Here is a 23,804-nt window from a genome sequence, read left to right on the forward strand (position 1 = left end):
CAGCAACCACATCTGTAATGGGATCCGATACCCTCTTCTGATGTGTCTGAAGACAGCTACGGTATACTCATATAATTAAATAAACCTTTAAAAAACTGTACTTTTGTATCTTCATCTAAAGTTATCCCTGGGAAACATCTGCACACACAGGGCAGGCTAATGGATGTGCTGGGGACGTGGAGGAACAGGCCTGCGAGCCCAGCATCTGGAGGTGGGAGCAGGAGGGACAGCATTCCAAAGTCAGGCTAACAAGTTACATTACCGTCAGAGGAGTTCCTTCCGTGATAGGTCTGTTGGAATCTAGGATCAGAGGACAGCAATGGCTTTAGATTGCAAGATGGGACAGCCTGCTGTGCTTTGCAGCAAAAGATTCTGTGTTGGTTCATTTATCATTTTCACAAACATTTAAAAATTAACTGATTTACTTAGTTGTGCGTGTGTGTGTGTGCACTCATGTGTGTGAGCACTTGTGTGTGTGTGTGTGTGTGTGTGTGTGTGTAGGTCAGATGATACTGTGTGGGAGTCAGCTCTTTTCTTCAACCCTGTGGCCCTAATCAGGCTTGGAGGAAGTTTCTTTACTCACTGAAACATCTCTCCAGTCCTCATTGTGCTTTTTGTTACTGTTTGACATGGGGTCTCATACAGCCCAGCCTAGCCTCAAACATTTTATGTAGCTAAGGCTGTCCTTGAACTCCCAGTCCCCCTTGACTGCCCCTCGAGGGCTGAGACTGCAGTTCTGAATCACCAGACCCAGACTACTGATTTCTTTATGTGCACTGAATGATGAGCATCGTCTTTTGGGAGACTAAGTCAAGATTTGAAACATCCATGTTTGCCAAGGATGACCTGGAAACCACTATGTAGCCTAGGTTGACCTCAAACTCATGGCCATCCTCCTGACTCAGCCTGTTCAATGCTGGAGATTAAAGGCTATACACGGCTATACATGTCTGTTAAATATACTTTCACTCTTCCATGAAGTTTTACATTATAATAATTATGTGTCCATGATGACTGTGACTTTATGGTTTTTTTTAATCTGTTTTAAAGTTTATTTGATGTATATGAATATTTGTCCTGCTGTATAGCACTTGGGTGCTTGGTGCCTGAAAGGCCAGAAGAGGGCATCAGAGTTACAGACAGTTGGTAGCTGCCATGTGGATGTTGGGAATTGAACTCAGTTCCTCTGGAAGAGTAGCCAGTGCTCTTTGCTGCTGAGCCATCTCTCCAGCCCCTTAAAAGTGTTTTTAAACTTGTGCCTGTTTAGCACCTAGAAAAGGCAGTAGACACATAACGTGTATTCCATAGGTATTTATTGAATGAGCAAATGAATGAACAAATGAACAAAAGAAACCTGATTCCCCAGCTCTTTCTTTTTACTATTTGAACTCCACAGAAGCTGTGTTTTATAGTGGGTTGGTCTGGTGCTGCTTGTATTCAAATGCTAAATTCTGTACCCCAAGATCTGGTTGTTCCAAGAGGAGCAGATCCTCATGTATATCAGCTTTTGTTGTATAAACCTTGCCCCTCACCCAAGTTATCTGTGATTGGTTAGTAAAGATGCCTACAGCCAGTAGCTGGGCAGAAGAGAGGTAGGCAGGACTTCAGTTCCTGGGCTTGGAGTCTGAAGCAGGAACTACAAAGAGAAAGAAAAGGACACAGGGGAAAATGGAAGCCACTGTGGGTAGGTAGATTATGAGCACATGGCCATGAGGGCCAGACTGTTGAAGTAGAAACAGCCTGGGCAGAAAATGGCAAGTAATATCTCAGGTTTATTGACAGGGAAGTAGACAAAATAGACTGAGGGTTGATATCTGCCCCACTCTAGTGCTTTAAGGCTTATTTTAAATAGAAAGGTTTATGTCCTTTATTTGGGAGCTAGATGATCTCTGGTGGGGTAGAAACCTACAAATAATATTTACCATACCAGTGTTTGACTTCCTTTCTTCTGTCTAGGAAGAGCTAATGAATGTCTGACTGGCTTGATGGCACAAGCTTTTAATCCCAGTACTTGGCAGAGGTGGTGGAACTCTGTGAGTTCAGAGCCACCCCATTATACATCATGGGTACGCAGTGAGAGATGTTGTCACAAACAAGCAAATTAAAGGCTGATATGTTTGGGTCGTTAGTATTATAGTACTTTTGGAGTATTAATGAATCAGTCTAAAGAATATTAAACAAAAGTACTCAAATTGGCTCTTCTCACAAAGGTAACCATAGTTTCATGCTGAAGCTATGGCTTAAGAAAAAACTGTTGTGGGGCTGTGTCCCAGCCTCGGGTATTTGATATTAGTCATTCTGATTGAGGTGCTGTGGACTCTTGATGTGGTTTTAATTAGCATTTTTCTTGATGGCTAATGATCTGAACTCCCCCCCCCCCCATATACTAACTGGCCATTTGTGTTTCTTCCTTTGAGACATTTTATTTGAGACATTATTATTATTATTATTATTATTATTATTATTATTATTATTATTTGTTTTTCGAGACAGGGTTTCTCTGTGCAGCCCTGGCTGTCCTGGAACTCACACTGTAGATCAGGCTGGCCTTGAACTCAGAAATCCGCCTGCCTCTGCCTCCCAAGTGCTGGGATTACAGGCGTGGGCCACCAATGCCTAGCCATTTGTTTTATTTATTTGCTCATTTAAAAACAAGCTATTTTCTTCCTTTGGGTGTTCAATTTTTAAGTACAATGTCCTTTTAGACTCAACCTGGCAAAGCTTTTCCTACTCTCTGTTGGCTTCATTTGGATTGTTTCCTTAGCTATGAGAATCTCTCCTCTCTTCTCCTCTCTTCTCCTCTCTTCTCCTCCTTCTCCTCTCTTCTCCTCTCTTCTCCTCTCTTCTCCTCTCTTCTCCTCTCTTCTCCTCTCTTCTCCTCTCTTCTCCTCTCTTCTCCTCTCTTCTCCTCTCTTCTCCTCTCTTCTCCTCTCTTCTCCTCTCTTCTCCTCTCTTCTCCTCTCTTCTCCTCTCTTCTCCTCTCTTCTCCTCTCTTCTCCTCTCTTCTCCTCTCTTCTCCTCTCTTCTCCTCTCTTCTCTCTTCTCCTCTCCTCTCCTCTCCTCTCCTCTCCTCTCCTCTCCTCTCCTCTCCTTTCTCCCTAAGGTGTAATGATTAATTCTTCCCTTCTCCCCTCTCCTCCTTAAAGTAACCATCAGACTTGGTTTCAAAAAACAAATCCAAGCTGTGGAGGCAGGAGGACCACCAAGAGATTGAGGCCGGACTGCTCTTCATGGCAATTTCCAAGTCAGCCTGTGCTACAGAGCAATTCCCTGTGTCAAACAAGCAAACAACCAACCACAAAAAACAGAGCTGCTGATCCACGCCTGTAATCCTAGCACACTGCAGATCAGAAGTGCAAGGTCATCTTTTGTTGCATAGCAAGTCCTGCTTCAACTTGGACTCTATGAGACTCTGTCTCAAAAAAAAAATTTTTTTTTCTTTATAGGGTCACTGAAATGCAAAATAGATAAAGATGCTCGTTTCAAAACCAAACAACTGAGGTTGGGCACAGTCCTTGTCTTTAATTCTACCATGGAGAGGCTGAGGCAAAAGGATCTCTATGAGTTTGAAGTCAGCCTGCTCTATATAGTGAGCTCCTGAACAGCCAAGAAGACATAGAGAGACTCTGCCTCACCCTGCTACAACAACAAAACAAAATAGAACAGACAGACAGACAGACAGACAACTGGAGTTAGATACCCAAGGTGCACATGGTAGGAGAACCAACTCTCTCCAGTTGTCTGACCTCCATACAAGCACTATGGCACACACACAAAAACACACACGAAATCAAAACAAATTTTTTAAAAAAATCAGGCAGCTGTTGGCCTGCAGCTGCGTAGGTTTATTTCTGTCATCCTTTGTTGTTGTTGAGACAGGGTCTTATGTAGTCCAAGTTGACTTCTAAGTCACTGGAAGGTCTTGAACTTTTAACCCTTAAACCTTGGTGCTGATAATACAGGTGCATGTTTCTATATCCAGTTTACATGATGCTGGGGGTTGAACCCAACGCTTCATACACATTAGGCAAACCCACTGCCAACAAAACTACCGTTCTGGATTCCTTAATTTTGAGTCTTCTATTACGTTCTGTTTGTGCGTGTGTGCCTGTACCATACTGGTTTTGTTACTATGGCTCGGTAGTATAATTTGAGGCCAAGTACTGGATTGTATTGGCTATTTAGAGTCTTTTGAGCCTCTGTGAGTTTTAGTATTGCTTTTTCTAGTTTGATCAAAAATGTTAGTACATTTTGATGTGTATTGATTTAGGTAGTATAGTCATTTCCACAATATTCTGTCAATCCACAAGCATGAGACAAGCCTCTTCTTCTACTGTCCATTTTCTAGTGTCTTCTTCAATTTTTTTTTTTTTTTTTTTTTGAGACAGGGTTTCTTTGTGTAGCCCTGGCTGTCCTGGAACTCACTCAGTAGACCAGGTTGGCCTCAAACTCAGAAATCTGCCTGCCTCTGCCTCCCAAGTGCTAGGATTAAAGGTATGCACCACCACTGCCCCGCATCAAATTCTTAAGTGTTTTAAGTTTTCATTGTAAAGTTCCTTTGCTTCCTTGGCTGGGTTTATTACTTGCTTTTTAAATTTTTTAACGCTTTACTCTTTTCAAATATATATTTATTTTAACCTATTTATGTATGTTCTCCAGTAGCTGGTATGTGTCTCGACCCTTTGTCTTCCTGGTATAAATTACAAGGGTTCTATGCTTTGGTACCAATGTGGTAAGGCCTTGACTGAATTGCTCCTGAAGGGTTTTAGTCTCCCAGAGACCACGCATGGAGTAATGAACTTACAGTTGGGAGCTTCCTTTCAGAGGCTGTCAGGTGCAGCTTTGTCAGACATGATGGGAGGGTTGAGCTTGGCTAGCACTGTGCCTTTGGGCCATTTCCTTCTGGCCTCCTCCCTGATACTGTGTTCCTTTTTTTTTTTTTTTTTCCCCCTTCTGGCTCTGGCCCCACTCGCTCCAGTCCAAAGAGTTATTTATTATTATATGTAAGTACACTGTAGCTGTCTTCAGACACATCAGAAAAGGGCATCAGATCCCATTACAGATGGTTGTGAGCCACCATGTGGTTTTGAACTCAGGGCCTCCAGAAGAGCAGTCGGGTGCTCTTACCCACTGAGCCATCTCTCCAGCCCCAGTGTGTTCCTTTCTTATCTGACTTTTTGCATCTTTCTTCATCATATTGTCCTTGGATGTCATGGTCAAGCTTGGGAGAGGGAAATCACTGCAGCCCTAGTCTACTAGGTTGGTTTATTTTTAAGCTATTGTGAATAGGAGCCCCACTACCACCACATGCATACACACAAATCATGCTCCAATTTCTTTCCTAGAACGTTCATTATTGGAATGTAGGCAATCCACTTTTTTGTGTATATGTTTATTTTGCATCCTGCTGCTTTGCCAAAAAAAAGTTTAACAGCTCAAAGTGGTTCTGGATGAGTTCTGGGGGTTACTGTTGTTTCTGTGGTGCTGGGGATTGACTTTAGTGCCTTATGCACACTAGGTAACCTTCCACAACTGAGCTATATTCTCTGCCCTGCAGGGTCTTTAAGTATAGGCCATGTCATCTGTAAATGGGGCTACTTTGCTTTTGCCCTTTATGTTGATTCAGGTTGATTTCTGTTTCTGTTATAAAGCATTGGCCAAAAGCAACTTGAGGAGAAGAGGGTTTATTTGGCTAACAGACTCCAGTCCATCACCAAGGGAAGCCAAGGCGAGAACCTCGAGTGAGGAGCTGCCTCCATCAGCTTGACCCGTGAGCATGTCGCAGGGTATTTTTCAAATGGCTCATTGACGTAGGAGGCTCCAGCCCACTGTGGGTAGTGCTAACCCTAGCCACATGTGCCTGAACTGTAAAAGAAAAGTGACTGAGAAGTCAGAGAGAGGGAGCAGGAAAAAAAAAAAGCATTGTTCCTTCATGGCCTCTGCTTGAGTTCTGCATCCTGGTTCTAGCATTTATTGAGATGGTCATGTGAATTCTGCCCCTAAGATTATTTGTGTATTGTTATTACTTTTGTAATGACTTTTGAGATAGGGTTGTAAATAGCCGGGCTAACCTTGAATTTGCTATATAGCCAATCATGACCTTGACCTTGTGATCTTCCTGCCTCTATCTCCTGAGTTCTGGGATTGCATATATATATATTACCATGTTTGGTTTATGGGGTGCCTGGGATCAAACCCACAGCTTTGTGCATGTTAGATGTGACTCTTCCATCCAACCCACATACTCAGCTATGTGTTATATTTACTGGTAGACATATGTTGAACTGTATTTGCATTCCAGAAATGAAGCCAATTTGAGCGTGTTATCTGAAAAGTGCTATTGAACTTGAGTTTTTAAGTGTTTATTGAGAATTTGTGTTTCTGTGTTTATCAGGGACGTAGTAATCAAGTTATCTTTTCTTTCTACCTTCCTTTTTTCTTTCTTTTGTTCTAACTACAACTCAATCTGTATTTGGCATCAGAGTGATACTGACTTAGGTTTCAAACCCAGGACAAATGGCTGAGGTGTCTACTTACCTATCAAAGCAGACCTGGCCACCAAGTTCTCACTGCATTTCTTAGTCCCTCCCTGTTTCAGGGCCCTGTAGGCTGGCCTACCCTGCCCTCTATCCTGAACTCTTCAGCCCAGGGGGATGGGCTGATCTTCCTTATATAATCCAGCCATTCTGGTTACCTGCTCCGATTTGCACCTTTGGGCCTCCTGGCTGCTGTACCTGGTCCCCCTCTCCATCCCCTCTTGCTCTCTCCCACATGGCCCATCTCAGGGTCATGAACACTCTTGATTCTCCCAGAGGTCCCTGCTGCTGGTCCCTCTTCCATGTGTCCATAATAAACTTTCTTTTCTATCATACCTATGGACAGTCGTGTTTCCTTTCTTTTCCTTCTTATTTCTTTTATTCGTTGAACTTACAGAGAGCGTGTCTTATGTTTTATGGCTGTGAATAGACATCATGACTGTGGCAAGTCTTATAAAGGACAACATTTCACTGGGGCTGGCTTACAGTTTCAGAGGTTCAGTCCATTATCATCAAGGCAAGAGCATGGCAGTATCCAGGCAGGCACTGTGTAGGCAGAGCTGAGAGTTCTACATCCTCTTCTGAAGGCTGCTAGCAGAATACTGATTTCCATGCAGCTAGGATGAGGGTATTAAAGCCCACACCCCCAGTGACACACCTACTCCAAAAAGGCCACACCTCCTAATAGTGCCACTCTCTGGGCCAAGCATATACAAACCATCACAGAATGTTTGGCTATTCTTCAGCCACCTGTGTGTCAAGGGACACTGGTGACAGATACCCAAAGTCTGATGGAGTGCAGCAGGGAGCTTACCAGGTCCTGAGCATTCCTCAGTTGGGAGACTTTTCAGTCTTATTGTTTACTATAGGTCTGATATAAATTGATATGACTTATCATATCATATTGATAGATAGGTTTGATATTAAATTGATCAGGTACTAATTGATTAGATTTTGGTAAGTATATGTGTAGGGATGTATCCATTTCTTCTCTTATAAAACTCCCTTTTTCATATCTAGTTTTAAATTTTAGTTTAGTAATGCAAGGTGTAGTGGTGTGCCTTTAATTCCAACCCTAGGAGGTAGAGGCAACTGGATGCCTGTGGGTTCCAGGTCACCCCGGGCTATAGATATAGTGAGACCTTGTCTCCAACAACAGCAGCAGCAGCAACAACAATAGCAACAGCCTTTTTTATTTTTAAAGATATATTTTTTATTCATGTATGTAGATGTGGGTGTCTGTGTATGTGCATGCACTCGTGGGTGCTCCCACAGAGGCCTGAAGAGGGCACTAAATCCCCTGGGTTTGGAGTTACAGACAGTGGGTAAGCCACTTAATATGGATGCTGAGAACTGAATTCCGGTCCCCTGCAAGAGCAGCAAGCACTCATCTTTTCAGCTTCCATTTTTTTTTTTTTTAAAGTCAAAACACAACTAAAAGAAAAAGAAGAGGGGGGAACGGGTAAACCAAGGAAAGGAGAAGGAGACGTCAGAAAGAAGAGTATTTGAGTGACTTCTTGGTGTGCTCTGTAAAATTGAAGTTAGGGTGCCAGCTGGGAAGACGATGCAACACTTAAGAGCACTTGCTGCTTTTCCAATGGACCTGAGTTCAAATCCCAGCACTTCCATAGAAGTTCACAGCTATCTATAACTCAGGAGGTCCAATACCTGACTCTGATCTCTGTGGACACCAGACACGCACACAGTGCACATACATGCATGCAGACAAACACATATCCTCAGAAAATAAAACGTAAGGTGCTAACCTTGCTGGGTGTGGTGGAACATGCGTTTAATCCCAGCACTTGGAAGGCAGAGGTGGGGGGTGGTTAATGTTACACGTGGGAAGTGTCTTCCAAGTATATTTGGAGTTGGGGAAACGAAATCAATGCTGAGATCTGTACAACGCTCCAGTCTCTATACTTGCAAAAGCCACTCAGCATTAGTGCCCCCTGGAGGGGTGAGGCTGTGCTCTTCCAGAGGACTGAAGCTGAAGGACTGACTGAAGGACTAATGACCTCATGGAGGGGTAAAGCCGTGCTCCCTGGAGATTTGAAATTGTGTTCCATTGAGGGGTGATGCTGTGCTCCTCTTGAGGAGTCAAGGTGTCCTTCCCTGGAGGGGGTGAGGCTGTGCTCCCCTGGAGAGGTGAGGCTGTGCTCCCCTGGAACTTTCCATTGGAGCTTCAGTTCCCTCACCCTGCTAGTTGTTAACCTCACCTTGAAGAACTAGCTCCTAAGGACCACCCATCCGAAGCTTAGGGACATCAGACCCCTCCCTCGGTCACTAAGGGCAGAGCTCTCATCATGGGATTTTGCACTACCCTCGTCAGCTTTCTCCTACCTGCACCTGTGGCTTATGAGTGGCCAGCCCTGCTGCCCCTCTCTAAGGCTGTCTCCTCTGGCTACGTGTCACCTTGGAGCTATATCAGGTTGGTCCTAGGCTCCTTGGCTTGCCATTATTCTTTGTTATCAGGCCAACAATGTAGCCCAGTCTTAGGGAATTCTTTTTTCCTTTTTAACCACCCCCCTCCCTTCCCCTTTAGCAGAGTCTCATGTAGTTCCGGCCAGCCTGGGACTCACTTGCTATCTAGCTGGACAGGACCTTGAATTTCTGATCCCTCCATCTTTAACTCTCAAGTTCTGAGACTCTGCCAGTCTAGTGGTTTAAATGAGAATGTCTCCTATAGGCCCATGCATCCAAATACTTGGCCCCTAGCTTGTCACTATTGGAGGAGGCTAAGAAGGTGTGGCCTTGTTGGAGGAAGTACGTCACTGGAGGCGGGCTTTGAGAGTTTAAAGACAGGGTCATTCTCAGCTACTTCCTCAGCGTCATGCTTACTGTCTGAGATGTGAACTCCTGCCAGGTTTCCTCACCATTAATGGATTCATCCCTTTTTCATAAACTTCTTCACAGGTTGTCTTGTCATAGTATTCTGTCATGTACTTTGTTAAAGTGAATATCATTTCAAGCGACTTCCTTAAGATAATGAAGATGACACACAAAACTGGAGAAAATATTTACATGTCATATGCAGAGTAAGAAACTTTGCATCCACAATGATTTAATTTTTTTTTTCAGTTCAGTAAAAACAAACAATCCAATGGGGGATGGGGGAGACATCCACCTAGACATTTCTCCAAGGAAGATATTCAGATGGTCAAAAATCACCCAAATGGAGCCGGGCATGGTGGCGCACGCCTTTGATCCCAGCACTTGGGAGGCAGAGGCAGGCAGATTTCTGAGTTCAAGGCCAGCCTGGTCTAAAAAGTGAGTTCCAGGACAGCCAGGGCTACACAGAGAAACCCTGTCTCGAAAAACAAAAACAAAACAAAACAAAAACCAGAAAAAAAACAAAAACAAAAACAAAAAAAACCAAACCCACCACCACCACCAACAACAACAACAAAAAATCACCCAAATGGTCTCAGTGTCACTGTTCAGAAGAAGACAGCAAATCAAAACCTTAATAGGTACAACATCACACGCATTGGTATGGAGTCCACTTTGGTTTTCTGTGGCTGTGTTAAATAACATGACCCCCAGCAACTTGGGGAGGAAAGGGTTAATTTGGCTTACAGGTTGTCTTAGTTAGGGTTTTACTGTTGTGAACAGACACAAGGCATGACCAAGGCCACATTTAACTGGGGCTGTCTTACAGGTTCAGAGGTTCAGTCCATTATCATCAAGGCAGGAACATGGCAGCATCCAGGCAGACATGGTACAGGAGGAGCTGACAATTCTACATCTTCATCTGAAAGCTGCTAGTGGAAGACTAGCTTCCAGGCAGCTAGGATAAAGGTCTTAAAGCCCACACCCACAGTGACACACTTCCTCCAACAAGGTCACACCTACTCCAACAGGACCACACTTTCTAATAGTGCCACTCCCTGGGCCGAGCATATGCAAACCATCACACAGGCTATAGTCCATCATGAAAGAAAGCTTGGAGTAGGTCCCTGGAGGCAGAGACTGAGCAGGGACCATGGAGGAATCCTGCAGACTGGCTTGTTCCCCGTGGCTTGCTCAAGGAGCTTTCTTATCCAACCCAGGACCATCTGTCCACAGAGACACTGCCCACAGTGGTCTGGACACTCCTACATCAATTATCAGTGAAGAAAATGCTGCAACGATATGCCCACAGGCCAATCTGTTGGAAGTCATCCTCGACTGAGGTTCTGTCTTCCCAAGCGACTCCAGGTTGTGACAAGTTGGCAACACTAACCAGAGAGATGATGACAATAAAACAACACACACAGCTGGCTTTTAAGCATTTAGCCTTACCTTGTGGTGCTACTTTAAAAGGGGAGGAGCCTTTAGGAAGTTGCTTAAAGCAGGTTGGCTGAAGTAGGTCACTGGGGATGGCCCTGTTCCAGTTCTGCTTTCTCCGCTCCCTGTCTGCCACCCTGTGATGAGTCTGCCACTTCCTAGGTCCCACTGCCAGCAGCAAAACTCCTCTTATTGCTGTGCCTTCCCCACTATGACAAAGAGCAGAGAAACACAACAAACCTTCCTACCCCTAATGTGTCTCTGTGTTTTGGTCACAGCGATGCAAAGATAACAAGTATGGAGGACTTGTTAGCATATGAGGAATTACAGCACTCATGCTTTTGCGTGATTGTAAAGTAGCTTTAAAAGTAGGTTAGCAGGGGCTGGGGCTGGAGCTCAGTTGATGCTTGGGTGTTTGCCTAGCATGCATGAGACCCTGGGTTCAATACATAGCAATGCATAAAACTGGAATTGGGGGGACCGGAGTGGCTTTGTGGGGTAGCACCATTTGGTTCTTGGAACACACATGGAAAGAGAGAACCAATTTCTACCAATTGTCTCTGACTTCCAAATGATACATATTCAATTAATTAATAGTTGGTGGAACATATCTGAAACCCAGTGCTTGGGAGGTAGAGGCAGGAACATCACACATTCAAGGTTGTTGTTGACTGTATAGCAAGAAGTCAGCCTGGCTACAGGAGATCCTGTCTCAAAACAAAACAATAAAGGAAATAATCTGACATTTCCTCCAATTACATATAGAACCACTTAATGAGAAGGCTTGATAAATGGCCTATCATAAACAATATTTTCTTCATTATAAAGAAGGGCACCTGCTTGTCAATAATATATTTTTGTAGTTAAACACTAACAAAAACCAAGATCTTGGCTTCCTTAACATATCTGTAAGAAAATGAGAAATCAATTTACTGATTTGGAGGAAGTACTTACAATATAGTACCTAAGCCTAATTCCGGGGCGCACAGAGACCTCTGACAATGATGAAAGCAGGGCAAATGAACAGACGAAAGGAGAGGGAGGGATGGGAAGGTTGATCATGGGTACCAAGTGCCAAGAGCAAACAGCTTTGGTGTGTGTTACAGAGCAGGGTGACAGCACTTATGTGATATGCATTGCAGAAAGCTAAAGGGTTTGAAAGTCTCATTGTCAAGAAAGGATGAGCACTTGAGGATACGGTTGTGTTTCACCTGACTCGAATGCTATATGATGCATACAGATTCTGAAAGATCTGCTGCTGCACTGACACAGGTCCCAGGTAGCTCCAGCTGTCAACTTGACACAGAATAGAGTCACCTGAGAAGAGAGTCCCAGTTAAGAGATTACCCTCTACCGCCCAGGCCCAGACCCAGGACTCTGAGTTGGCCCACCCCCAAATCTATATAACCTGCAAACAGTTAGGATAAGCAAAGGGGTCTGTCCCGCTGATCCACAGTTGCAGAATCTCCATGACACAGGGCAACAACATGATAATCGGGAAGATAGTGTCACAGAAGCCGGAGATCTCAAGTCAGACTCACTCCAACAGTCATTTGAAGTGAAGATGTGATATGCTGCGGCTTCCATAATGAGATGCTTTGCTGTGTGTGTGTGTGTTTTGGGGAAGCTGCAAGGGTGAAGGATGATTAATGGGGAGATGAGTGGGACTGGGGTGCATCATGTGAAACTCACAAAGAATCAATAAAAAAATTAAAAATAAAGAAATATGAAAAAAAAGATTATCCTTATCAGATTGGACTATGGCATGTCTGTGTAAGGTTGTTCTGGTTATTAATTGATGTAGGAGGGCCTAGTCCAGTGTCGGAAGCACCAATCTTAGGTAGGTGGTCCTGGGCTGTATAAAAAACAAACTAGCTAAACATGAATCTCCCATTGAGCTTGCAAGCAGTGTTCTTCCACAGACTCTACATCAAGTTCTTGTTTAAGTTCCTGCCCTGACTTCCCTTAATGAAGGAACATGATCTGGAATTGTAAGCCACAAAAACCCTTCCCTCTAAGTTGCTTTTATTAAAGGAAAAAAAAGGAATAATATTGGGAAATTTTATATTTTTCTGTAGCAATTAAAGATAAATGTATTTGGTACTGGGTGAAATCTCAGTGCCTAAGAACACTTACAGCTCTTCCAGCAGATAGAGGGCCCGAGTTAATTTCTCCATGCTCACGTCACACAGCTCACAACTGTCTATATAACTGCAGCTCCAGAGGATTAAATGCCCTCTCTGGTCCCCATGGGCACCTATACATGTGGCATACACTCACACAGACATACACTTGCACATGTGTAAATTTTAAAAAAAACTTTAAAAATTGATTTATGTAAGAAAACAATTAGTTAAGTGTGGAGGTGCACATTGGCAATGCCAGCCCTTGGAAAGTCTAGGCAGATAAGGAGTTCAAGGCCAACCTTGGATACAGAGAGACTTTGAGTTAGCCTAGGCCACAGAAGACCTTATTTCAAAATCACAAATCAATAATAATAATAATGTTACTTTCAAAAATAAAATAATAGCTGAGTCTTGTGTCATAGGCCTAGAATCCCAGGTGCTGGAGGGGCTGAGGTAGGAGGATCAGAATTTCAAGGCCAGCCTGGGCTCCAGAATGAGCTCAAGGCCAGCCTGGGCTCCAGAATGAGCTCAAGGCCAGCCTGGGCTCCAGAATGAGCTCAAGGCCAGCCTGGGTTCCAGAATGAGCTCAAGGCCAGCCTGGGCTCCAGAATGAGCTCAAGGCCAGCCTGGGCTCCAGAATGAGCTCAAGGCCAGCCTGGGCTCCAGAATGAGCTCAAGGCCAGCCTGGGCTCCAGAATGAGTTCAAGGCCAGCCTGGGCTCCAGAATGAGTTCAAGGCCAGCCTGGGCAATTTAGTGAAAGCTTGTCTCAAGTGTGTGTGTATGTGTGTATGTATGTATGTATGTATGTATGTATGTATGTATGTATGTATCATATATCATATCTATCATCTATCAATCATCTACTTTTAGATTTAGTTATTTTATATGTATGAGCACTTTGTCTGCATGCATGTATGTATGCATACCACATACATGGCTGAAGCCTTTGGAGGCCAGAGACAGTATGGCTCTCCTGGAACTGACTGGGAGCTGGGAATTGAACCCAGGTCCTATAAAAAAGCAGCCAGTGCTTTAAACTTCTGAGCCATTCCTCCAGGCCCTATTACTTATTTTTGAAACAGGCTTTACTATACAGACCTGGCTGTCCTGGAATTTTCTTTCTAGATCAGTTTGGCTTCAAATTCCCAGAGATTCAAGACCATTGCACACAATTTACTTGTTTTGTTTTGTTTTGTTCTGTTTGTTTTTTTTTTTTTTTCTAGTTTGAAAACTCCTTCCAAAAATAGAGAGTATAAAGGGACCAGCAGGAGGATGTAGTGGGGTAGGGACTGGGGAGGCAGTGGAGAGATAAATAAAAACAAAGTATAATGGAATGTATGTATAAAAATATCACCGTGAAACCCACTACTATGTCTGCTAATTTAAAAATTAATCAAGCTGGGCGTGATGATGCCTTTAATCTTAGCATTAGGGAGATGGATTCAGCACTAGGGAGCCAGAACCAAATGAATTTGAAGTCAGCCTGGTATAAACACATTGAATTTCAGGCCATTCAGTGTTACATACTGAGACTATCTTTTAAAAACTGATTATAGCTGGGCATGGTGGCGCACGCCTTTAATCCCAGCACTTGGGAGGCAGAGGCAGGCAGATTTCTGAGTTTGAGGCCAGCCTGGTCTACAGTGAGTTCCAGGACAGCCAGGGCTACCCAGAGAAACCCTGTCTCGAAAAAAAAAATTATAGTCCGACTGGAGAAGATAGCTCAGCAGTTAAGAGCACTGACTACTCTTCCGAAGGTTCTGAGTTCAAATTCCAGCAACTACATGGTGGCTCACAACCATCCATAATGAGATCTAATGCCCTCTTCTGGGGTGTCTGAAGACAGCTACAGTGTATTTACATATAATAAAATCTAAAAAACAAAACAAAACAAAAAACATCTCTTTACATAAGGTAAAACTATCCAGTGTGGTCATTGGGAACTGATACATTATTTGTGAAAGTGTAAAATAACGTGGCCCAGGGGTTGGGGAGGTGGTTCCTTGGAACGAGCCTTGCTGTGTAAGCATGAAAATTGGAGTTTGAATGCTCTGCACACCCATAAGAGCTAGGTGGGTGTGGTGGGCACTTGTAACCCCAGCCGTTAGGAGTTGGAAGCAGAGAAATTATAGATGCGTGTATGTCCTAGATGCTAGTCAGTTCCTTACTGGTTTCAAGTGTGGGAAATATCCTCTTTCTATAATTTGTCTTTTCCAAACTCCTTTGATAGTGATTGAAGGAAATTATATTTATGTAGTTTTTGAGCATGTGCACTCATGTGTGCACTCATGTGTGTATGTGTATACTGACACATGTGTGCTATGGCATGTCTATTGTATAGGACAGTCTCAGCTATCAGTGATACAAATAATGACACAGAGGCTTTTTAATATTTTAAGTAAAGCTTTGGCCTTCCAGCTAGGGCCGTCTCCCGGCTACTCTAAAGGTATCCCGACTACTTCTGGTACCACGTCCCCCCAGGTGGCCAATTCTACCTCTCTGCTCCACTGACTCAAGGGTTCACCTTCTTGTCCCTGGTGAATCTCCAGCTTCTGCCTCTTCTCCCAGACGCCCCTTCTCTCTGCCCAGAAGTTCCACCTTCCACTTCTTGCCCAGCTATTGGCCATCCGCTATTTTTTTTTTTAAAGACTTTGGACTTTTATTTATTTTTTAAAATTTATCATATGTAAGTACACTATAGCTGTCTTCAGACACTCCAGAAGATGGCATCAGATTTCGTTATGGATGGCTGTGAGCCACCATGTGGTTGCTGGGATTTGAACTCAGGACCTTTGGAAGAGCAGTCGGCGCTCTTAACCGCTGAGCCATCTCACCAGCCCCCCATCCGCTCTTTATTACAGCCAATCAGATACAAGTCTAGGCTGGTGCGGAGGAATGAATATTTACAAAATATAAGACTGGTAATGGCCTCAGAAATAACAATACCAAGATCCTGCCAGTATTTAGCCCTCGGCAGATGCAGAATTAACAACTGAACACACAGAGACACACCTTCACACAATGTAGCCCAACAATGTTGAAGTCCGTTTTCTTCCTCCCTGTAGCTCGGGAGAGTGAACTCTGGTCATCAAGCTCCGGACCAAGCTCCTTTACCCAGTGAACCATCTTGCCCGCCCCTCCTAGTGAGTTTCAAAGAATAGAAATCCCTACTTTTAATGTTTTTTATTTGTTAATTTTTTAAAAGAGATTTTTATGTATTATTCTCTGAGAAAAACATTCCATACCATCAAGTAATAATAATTTAAAAATACTGTCTCCTGAAAGTGTTTACATTTTGATGTTCATATTGAACTCTTTATTTTTTGTTTTTGAAACATTATCACAGGTTGGCCTGGAATATGCTACCTAACCAAGATCAGCTGAATTTAGGGCTTTATATGTTCTAGGTTAACAACCTGCCAAATGAGCTACATGTCCACAGTGTTACTATAAGTCAGATTAAGCTTTTTATACAAATAAAACCAAAACCAAAACCACTATTACATCCATTTCTAATAAATGGCTATGATGTCATTCAAACGCTGGTTTGGGGGTTTATCCTTCCTTCCTTCCTTCCTTCCTTCCTTCCTTCCTTCCTTCCTTCCTTCCTCCCCTCTCTAGAGATCTTACACGTGAGAGTTATTATTTATTTTTAAAAGAGATTTATTTATTTACATGAGTGCACTGTAGCTGTCTTCAGACACTCCAGAAGGGGGCATTGGATCCCATTATAGATGGTTGTGAGCCACCATGTGGTTGCTGGGAATTAAACTCAGGTCCTCTGGAAGAGCAGCTAGTGTTCTTAACTGCTGAGCCAGCTCTCCAGCCCAAGAGTTATTGTTTTTGTTACCATCTGTGGATTTTTTTTAAAAGACATAGTCTCATGTAACTCACAGCCTGGAGCATTTTCTGTCTTTTTCTCTTTGCTTCTTAGTAAAACCCAAGACCGTGTTGCGTGGCAGGAAAGCTCTCAGCCATGGAGATATTGCCTCAGGTATTTGGTTGATATAAATATTTAAATCTATAATATCATCTCAAATCACTCAGCTTTTTATAAACTCTGATATTTATTACTTCTGTTGTCATGATTTTAAAGACTTCATTCGGCTTAATCTGCATTATATTCTCCATTTTGTTCAGCATTTCTTTTTTCCCTTTTTGGAGATGCTTAAGACAGTCTCCTCATACAGCTCTGGTTAGCCTGGTTCTCTTCTCTATAGGCCAGGTTGATATAGAACTTGTAATGCTGCCCCTGCCTCTGCCTGCTCACTGCATGGATCACAGGCATGAGTCAGATGCCGCTTTGTACGGTGCTGGTGATCAAACCCAGGGCTTTGCTTGATGGGAGCTCTACCAACTGAGCTACAGCTTCAGCCACTGGGCCATCCTGTTTCTTCTACTACTATTTGAGCCTGTATCTTACTTACTCTGTAGTCCAGACTGGTTTAGAACTCACTATATATCCCAGGCTGGTCTTAACTTGAGGCAATTCTTCTGCCTTAGCTCTCCAAGTACAGGCATTATAGGGCCTCTCTCACTGACCCTTTTAAAAAATGTTTATTTTTATCAGTTGGACAATAGTGACACACACCTCTAATCCCAGTATTGGGGAGGCAGAGGCAGGTAGATCTCTCTGAGTTGAAGGCCAGCCTGGTCTACAGAGTGAGTTCTAGGATACCCAGGGCTACACAGAGAAACACTGTCTTGAAAAACAACCAACCAACCCCAAACGTTGTTGTTTTGTTTTGTTTTGTTTGTTTGTTTGTTTTGAGACAGGGTTTCTCTGTGTAGTCCTGGCTGTCCTGGAACTCACTCTGTAGACCAGGCTGGCCTTGAACTCAGAAATCTGCCTGCCTCTGCCTCCCGAGTGCTGGGATTAAAGGCATGCACCACCACGCCCGGCTACTTATTAATTGTATTTTGAATGCATAGGGGTTTTATCTGCATGCATGTCTGTTTACTAAGTACATGTCTGGTACCTTCAGAGGTCTGAGGAGAGCATCAGATTCCCCTGAAACTGGAGCTATGGATGGTTGTGAGATACGGATGGTTGTGAGATATGGATGGTTGTGAGATATGGATGGTTGTGAGATATGGATGGTTGTGAGATATGGATGATTGTGAGATACCTCATGGGTGCTGGGAACTGAACCTGATCCCTCTGCAAGAGCACTATATGCTCTGAGCAATCCTTCTAGCTCCTTGAATGTTTATTTTGAGATAAAGTCTCCCTGTATGGCCCAAGTTGGCTTTAAATTCTTGATCCTCCTGCCTCAGCTCTTGAGTGCTGGGATTCAGCTGGGTGCTGCTTGCTGTGCTCAGCTTGCTTGGGTTCTTTTTGTTGAATTGATACAGAATCTCACTTTGTAGCCCAGGCTGTTTTAGAACTCATTAAGCATTCCAGACTGACCTTCAGTCCATAGTGATCTGCCTGCCTACTGCTGGGTTTACAGGTATGAGTCACGGTGCCTTGGCTCTCATTCAGGGATAGGCTACTATTAAATAACATTAGACCAATTTTACTTTAAGGCTGTAATCTTCCCTGTAAAACTGAAATCAGTTGTTGAATTAAAAAAAATTTCATAAATAGGTTTTTTGTTTGTTTTTTCAAAAATTGTTACAAAATCAAGGTGGGAGAGCACCCGTTGTTCCTGCTGAGGACCTAGTTCGATTCCCAGCACCTACGAGTTAGCTGACAACCATCCAGACTTCCAGTGCCAGGGGATCTAATAACCTCTTCTGACCCCTTGTAGGCACCAGACATGCACGCAGTTTGTACATTTAGGGAAACATTCATTAACATAGAATAAATAAGTCTTAAATTTTAAAAGTTTAATATATCACCGGCACAAAGTGACTTGGAAGATAACAGCCTTCTAAGCCCCGCTACTGCAAAGGAAGGCAGAGCCCGGAGAGTCTCTGCTGGGCAATCCTGGCTTGCCTGTATGCTTGGCACTTTATGCACACCACTTCGGTGAAGCACAATAAATTCTTTCAACATTTTCTTCAAATTCTAGAAAGTTGGACTCCGACCTGGTTGGCTGTGCACACTTGTAGATGTTTTATTGTACACAATTATTTACTTTTATGAAAACAATGTTCAGAAAAAGCAAGCTGGTCAGGGGAGCAATTAGCCAAGGTTAATTTCTGTGCGCTCCCAGCGTGGCAGGAAACCAGTCCAGAATGAGATAAGAAGTTTGGGCTTTTTTAGGGTGTGACTAGACTCCTGGACAAAGGGGAGCAGCGATTTTTTTTCCTGTCCAGCTATTTTCATCTCTGGCTTAGAGAGTGCACCCAAAGGGCTGAAAAACCGGGAGGTGGATTGTAGGCTGAGAAGGGGCATTAATAGGGAGCAGGAGGAGTTGGGGCCAGTTGGCTTTTGACATTACCGGTAACAATGTTAACAATAGAGGGGAAACAATGTTTCACCTGCGCAGGAGAATGAAAGTGCCTGCCTCTTCAGATACTATTTAATACGTTGTATTGACATTAAATTCACCGTTGTATTGACATTAAATTCACTTATCCTTATCGCCAGTCCATTACAACATCACTATGCCCTATTACTAAAAAGGTTGATAAATACTTGATTCTAATGTTCCTACTACTCTCTTCTGTGCCCTCAGCACAGAAATCATCACTAACCATTTAGTTTCCCTTCTTGGTAGAGCTAGATGCAGCCCCACACTCTTCTACACAGCCCCCATGTACCAGACCCACAGGAACTCCATAGTAAAAACGCTACTGAGTTCTTGTTTAGGGTCTTGAGATATAAAGAGTCACATCTCTGCTGTGAGATGCAGGGATGCAAACCGTTGTGACCGAGAGTGATCGGTGCTGGGACAGAGAGGAGTCTCTGCTGAACTTTATAGTGGTGCATTCAGCTCCTTTAATGATATGAAGATGGCCAACTCTTAGGAGTTCCTCAGACCATTGTCTTTGTCAGAGGTCTTGGTTTACCTACTCCTCAGTGTGTTGGTGCTACCAGAATGTCTTCAGCTGTTCTCACTGCAAACCATAAAGTGCTTGTGTGCCAGATCGCATACGTACTTTCAGTTTGGCCCCTTTCTGAACTGGCGATTGAATCTAGGGCTTCATATATTCTAAGCAAGTGCTCTGCCACCACTGAGTTATCTCCCTGGTTCCAATTTGTAGTCTTCCAGGTGGGTTCTTGAGACCAGTGAGTCATTCCCAATAAATACAGAACTTTGATGTAAACAAAAGCGAAGAGAGAGCCAGCGATGCAGCCCAGTTGGAAGATGACTTGCCTGGCAAGGACGAAGCCCTGGGTTATGTCCCTAGTGCTATATAAATCTGGGTGTGGTGGCTCATGCCTGTAATCTCAGCACTCCAGAGGTGTAGGTTTCTTGGGAGGAAGTAGGCCTGGCAGGTTCACTGATCATTTTTCCCAGAGAGGGAAGGAAAGGAGCTCTGTTTACAGGCTCCTTGTTGTGCACAAATGATGTAGGTGTGGTTGTTTGGTCGGCTTAGCGTTACAGCTTTAATTTTCACTTCAAAGCGAAGAGGATCTATTCTAGCGATCCCACCACCAATCTTACTCTCAGATTTAAAGTAGCTATTAATTTCACATCCAAATTGGTATGCCAAGAGAAACCACGGGTAATTAGAAGGATCTAATTGGAAATACTGTAGAACATTCTGAAACATTACATTCCAGGCTCTCGACTGCTGTAGCAGGATTTGGGCCAGCCATCCTCTCACTCTAGGGGCGCAGAGCATGGATGCCTAGAAAGGAGCAGTAATCAGGAAATTATTTCTCACAGTTTCTCCTGACATGGCTGCCATGATGATCTGTAACATTTGCTGTGAAGAAAGCAACAAATACAGAATGACCAGAGAGCAATTAGAGGCTATGCTTTGTAGGTGGTTCTATAAATCCTGAAGCCAAACCCCGAAGTCTTCTAGACACTGGCTCTGTGATTTCAGAGAAAGTGACTCTGTGATTAAAAAGGAAAGACTCTTCTTGTTTTATGGAACATTGTTGTATCCATATATAGAGAGACACATATATGCATATATGTGTATATATGTATATGTAATATATATATATATATATATATATATATATATATATATATATATATATTCCTGACTGCAATTTCCCCTCCCCTCCTCCCTTCTCCTCCCAGTCCCTCCCCCATCTCCCCTCTGCCTGTAACTATTCCTCTGTGTTTCTCTTAAAAAAGGTCAGGGTTTCCTTGGATACCAACCAAACATGGCATATCAAGTTGCAATAAGACTAGGCACCTCCACTTGTATTAAGGCTGAATGAGACAACCCAGTAGGAGAAAAAGTGTCCCAAAAGCAGGCAAAAGAGTCAGAGTCAGCTCCTGCTCCAACTGTTAGGACTCTGACAAGCAGATCACGCTGCAAACTATAAATACATATATATATTCTACAGCATATAATTCATATATAATATGTGATAAATAATATAATTCTATATATTTATTTTGAAATATATATATTTGAAAAAATATTTTTTGAGAAAGTCTTTTGTACCCCATCGTGGTCTCAGACTTGCTATGTGGCTGAGGCAAGCCTTGATTTCCCAATCCTCCTGTCCCCACCTCCTGAGTGTTGGATTACAAGTGGGCACCATCACTTCATGTTTATATGAAGTGCTGAGGATCAAAGCTAGGCAAGCAGGCTACCCACTGAACCACACCTCGAGCTCCGCCCACCAAGCCATTACGGGATGCATAGCAAATAGTCTAAGAACTTGGAAGGTCAGAGTGAACCTAGAATACAAGAAATGCCATGCAGATATAGTACGGCGAAAAAAGACAATAAAGCATGTATTTTCACAGTTTACTTGTGTCACCTCAATACTCGCAGAGAGGAGAGTGTGGATAGAATTAAAACCTACGTTTCCCGGAAACATGGATTAGCTGAACCCACTGTCGTCAAACTTTTAATCTTCGACCCTTACCATTTAATTTGGGCCATCAGTAGCGCACTAAGCAATCCAGATAAGATTCTGCAGCTACACAATATGCATGAGGCGGGACTTGCATGAAGTTAAATTTGATTGCGATAGAAACTCAGGCCACTGCCTCTTTGTGATTTAACAGTGAAGTGATGCGTTGGTGTCTGACTTCAAGAGTCTTAATACTATAACAGCGACTCGAAACGCGAGTGGGAGTCAGGTGATGTCATCCTGAGTTCACAGGATTGAGTAATTTGCTGGAAAATCCAACTGACACCTACAGGACAGATTCCCAGGGACCCACTTTCTCCTGAATGTCGTTGTTTGAGGCGGCTCTCCTCAGCCCATCCTGCAGGCTGGCACGCGCGGGGCGGGGGGGGGGGGGACAGGGAAATAGGGTGGGGGGTGTCACTTATCTGCATTGTTAAATAAGCACCTCCTTATCTTACCTCCGTAGGTGAGGTCGAGGTCTGGGCTTCCTGACACTCTTAAGAAGCCGATGAAAAGTCCATGTTTCTCTAAGGCTCCACCTGGGTTCAAGGACCGGATCGCGGTCGGCTCGCTGATTTGTAGATCTAGGCATCCACCCACCGTGAAGAAGTGAAACCCGCCTGAAAAGTGTTCTAGGAGAGTCGGCCTCCCCTTTGTCTCCAGCTGCGGGTAGGCACGGAGGCGGAGGCTCGTGAACCTGCGTTCGGAGTTAGTTCCTCACTCCCGCCACCTGCAAGGGTCTGTAAGGCGGAGGGAAAGTTGCGGTGGCCGCAGGGAGGCGGCTCCGCCCCCAGTGCGCTGCTCCGGGCGGCGGCGAGCGCGGGACTGGGCGGGCCGGGAGGGCGCGGGGCGTGGTCTGTAGCCTCCAGTCCAGAGCGGAGCGCGCTCGGCTGCGCCGCAAGCCTTCGGCCGCACGGAAGAGCGAGCGGGAGAGCGATCGAGGGGCGCCATCGAGGCAGCGAGGCGAGGGGGGCGCGGAGTAGGTCGGGTCGAACTCCGGCCCTCGCCTCCCGGCCGGGCAGACAACGGTGAGCGCAGCCGCGGGGGGCTCCGCGCCCTAAAGCGCCCTGCGAGAGCGGGAGGGCGGGGAAGAGGCGGGCACGAGCCCTGCGGAGTCCCCAGAGCCCAGCGGGGAGCCCGGGGGGCCCACGGGAGTCTCTGGATGCCCGGCTCCCAGCTGGGCCGTGGGAAACTTCACCCGGGAGGGGACAGCGGGGCGCGCGGGGCGCTGTAAACTTAGCGGCGGGCGGGGCACCCTGGGGATCGCGGCGAGCGCCAGCGATTGGCGTTGGTGTCCCGGGCTTCTTTGTGTCACCTCCGGGCCCGGCCCGCGGGTGCACCCAGCTCGGCCCCGGGACTCCCCACTGTCCCCCTATCCCGGTCCAGGCGGGCGCGCTCGGCTGATTGTTTGCATTCCTCGCGTCACGCCTGGGCGGGAAAGATTTCGAACCGGGTGTTAGAACACTGAAGCCGCGGCGCAGAGATTGCAAAACCACGGGCGGCGGGAGGCTAGCCCCGGGGACCGGAGAACCTGCAGCCGGGGCGCACACTGTGGACAGGACGCGGGACCCTTGCGTTGGAAGAGAAGAGGCGGGCGCGGCGGCCCTGAGTCTCGGCGGGCGGAGAGGGGGCGCTGGGACCGCGGGGATTATAATTCCATTTTGATCGCTTGCGGTCTTTGTTGTCTGTACAATTGCCTTTAGGGTCTGACGGTAGCACCTGGTCCTCCTTACGGTCTCTCTCTTGAGGTCTGAAAAGATGCCCAGTGTGGGAGGGGGCCCGTGGATTGCATCCAGGGCTGCTGGCCACAGGAGCCGCTGCCTGAGATGGAGGTGGAGAAGTCCAGTGTAACACTTGCCTTTGTGGACGCGCCTTATTTCCGAAAGTTGTTTTCCCCTCCCCTAGTGGAAGGGAGCGTCGGGACGGAGTGG

General features: G+C 44.9%; 2 protein-coding genes across 2 annotated transcripts in view; one reads left to right on the top strand and one right to left on the bottom strand.

The window, feature by feature from the left end:
• The window catches only part of Gm40447 (predicted gene, 40447), a 73,850-nt gene that overhangs the window by 49,799 nt on the left and 247 nt on the right, over window positions 1-23,804 (bottom strand). The window contains exon 2 of the mRNA XM_011244246.1: window positions 22,332-23,774. Coding sequence (XP_011242548.1) covers window positions 22,506-23,774 — 1,269 coding nt within the window. The 3' untranslated portion in view covers window positions 22,332-22,505. The remainder of the gene's footprint in view (window positions 1-22,331; window positions 23,775-23,804) is intronic.
• Syne2 (spectrin repeat containing, nuclear envelope 2) overlaps window positions 22,741-23,804 on the top strand; it is a 292,611-nt gene continuing 291,547 nt past the window's right edge. The window contains exon 1 of the mRNA NM_001005510.2: window positions 22,741-22,901. The gene's annotated coding sequence lies outside the window, so the exon portion shown is untranslated. The remainder of the gene's footprint in view (window positions 22,902-23,804) is intronic.

Source organism: Mus musculus, chromosome 12 (genome assembly GCF_000001635.26).
Source record: "Mus musculus strain C57BL/6J chromosome 12, GRCm38.p6 C57BL/6J".
Lineage (NCBI taxonomy): Eukaryota > Metazoa > Chordata > Mammalia > Rodentia > Muridae > Mus > Mus musculus.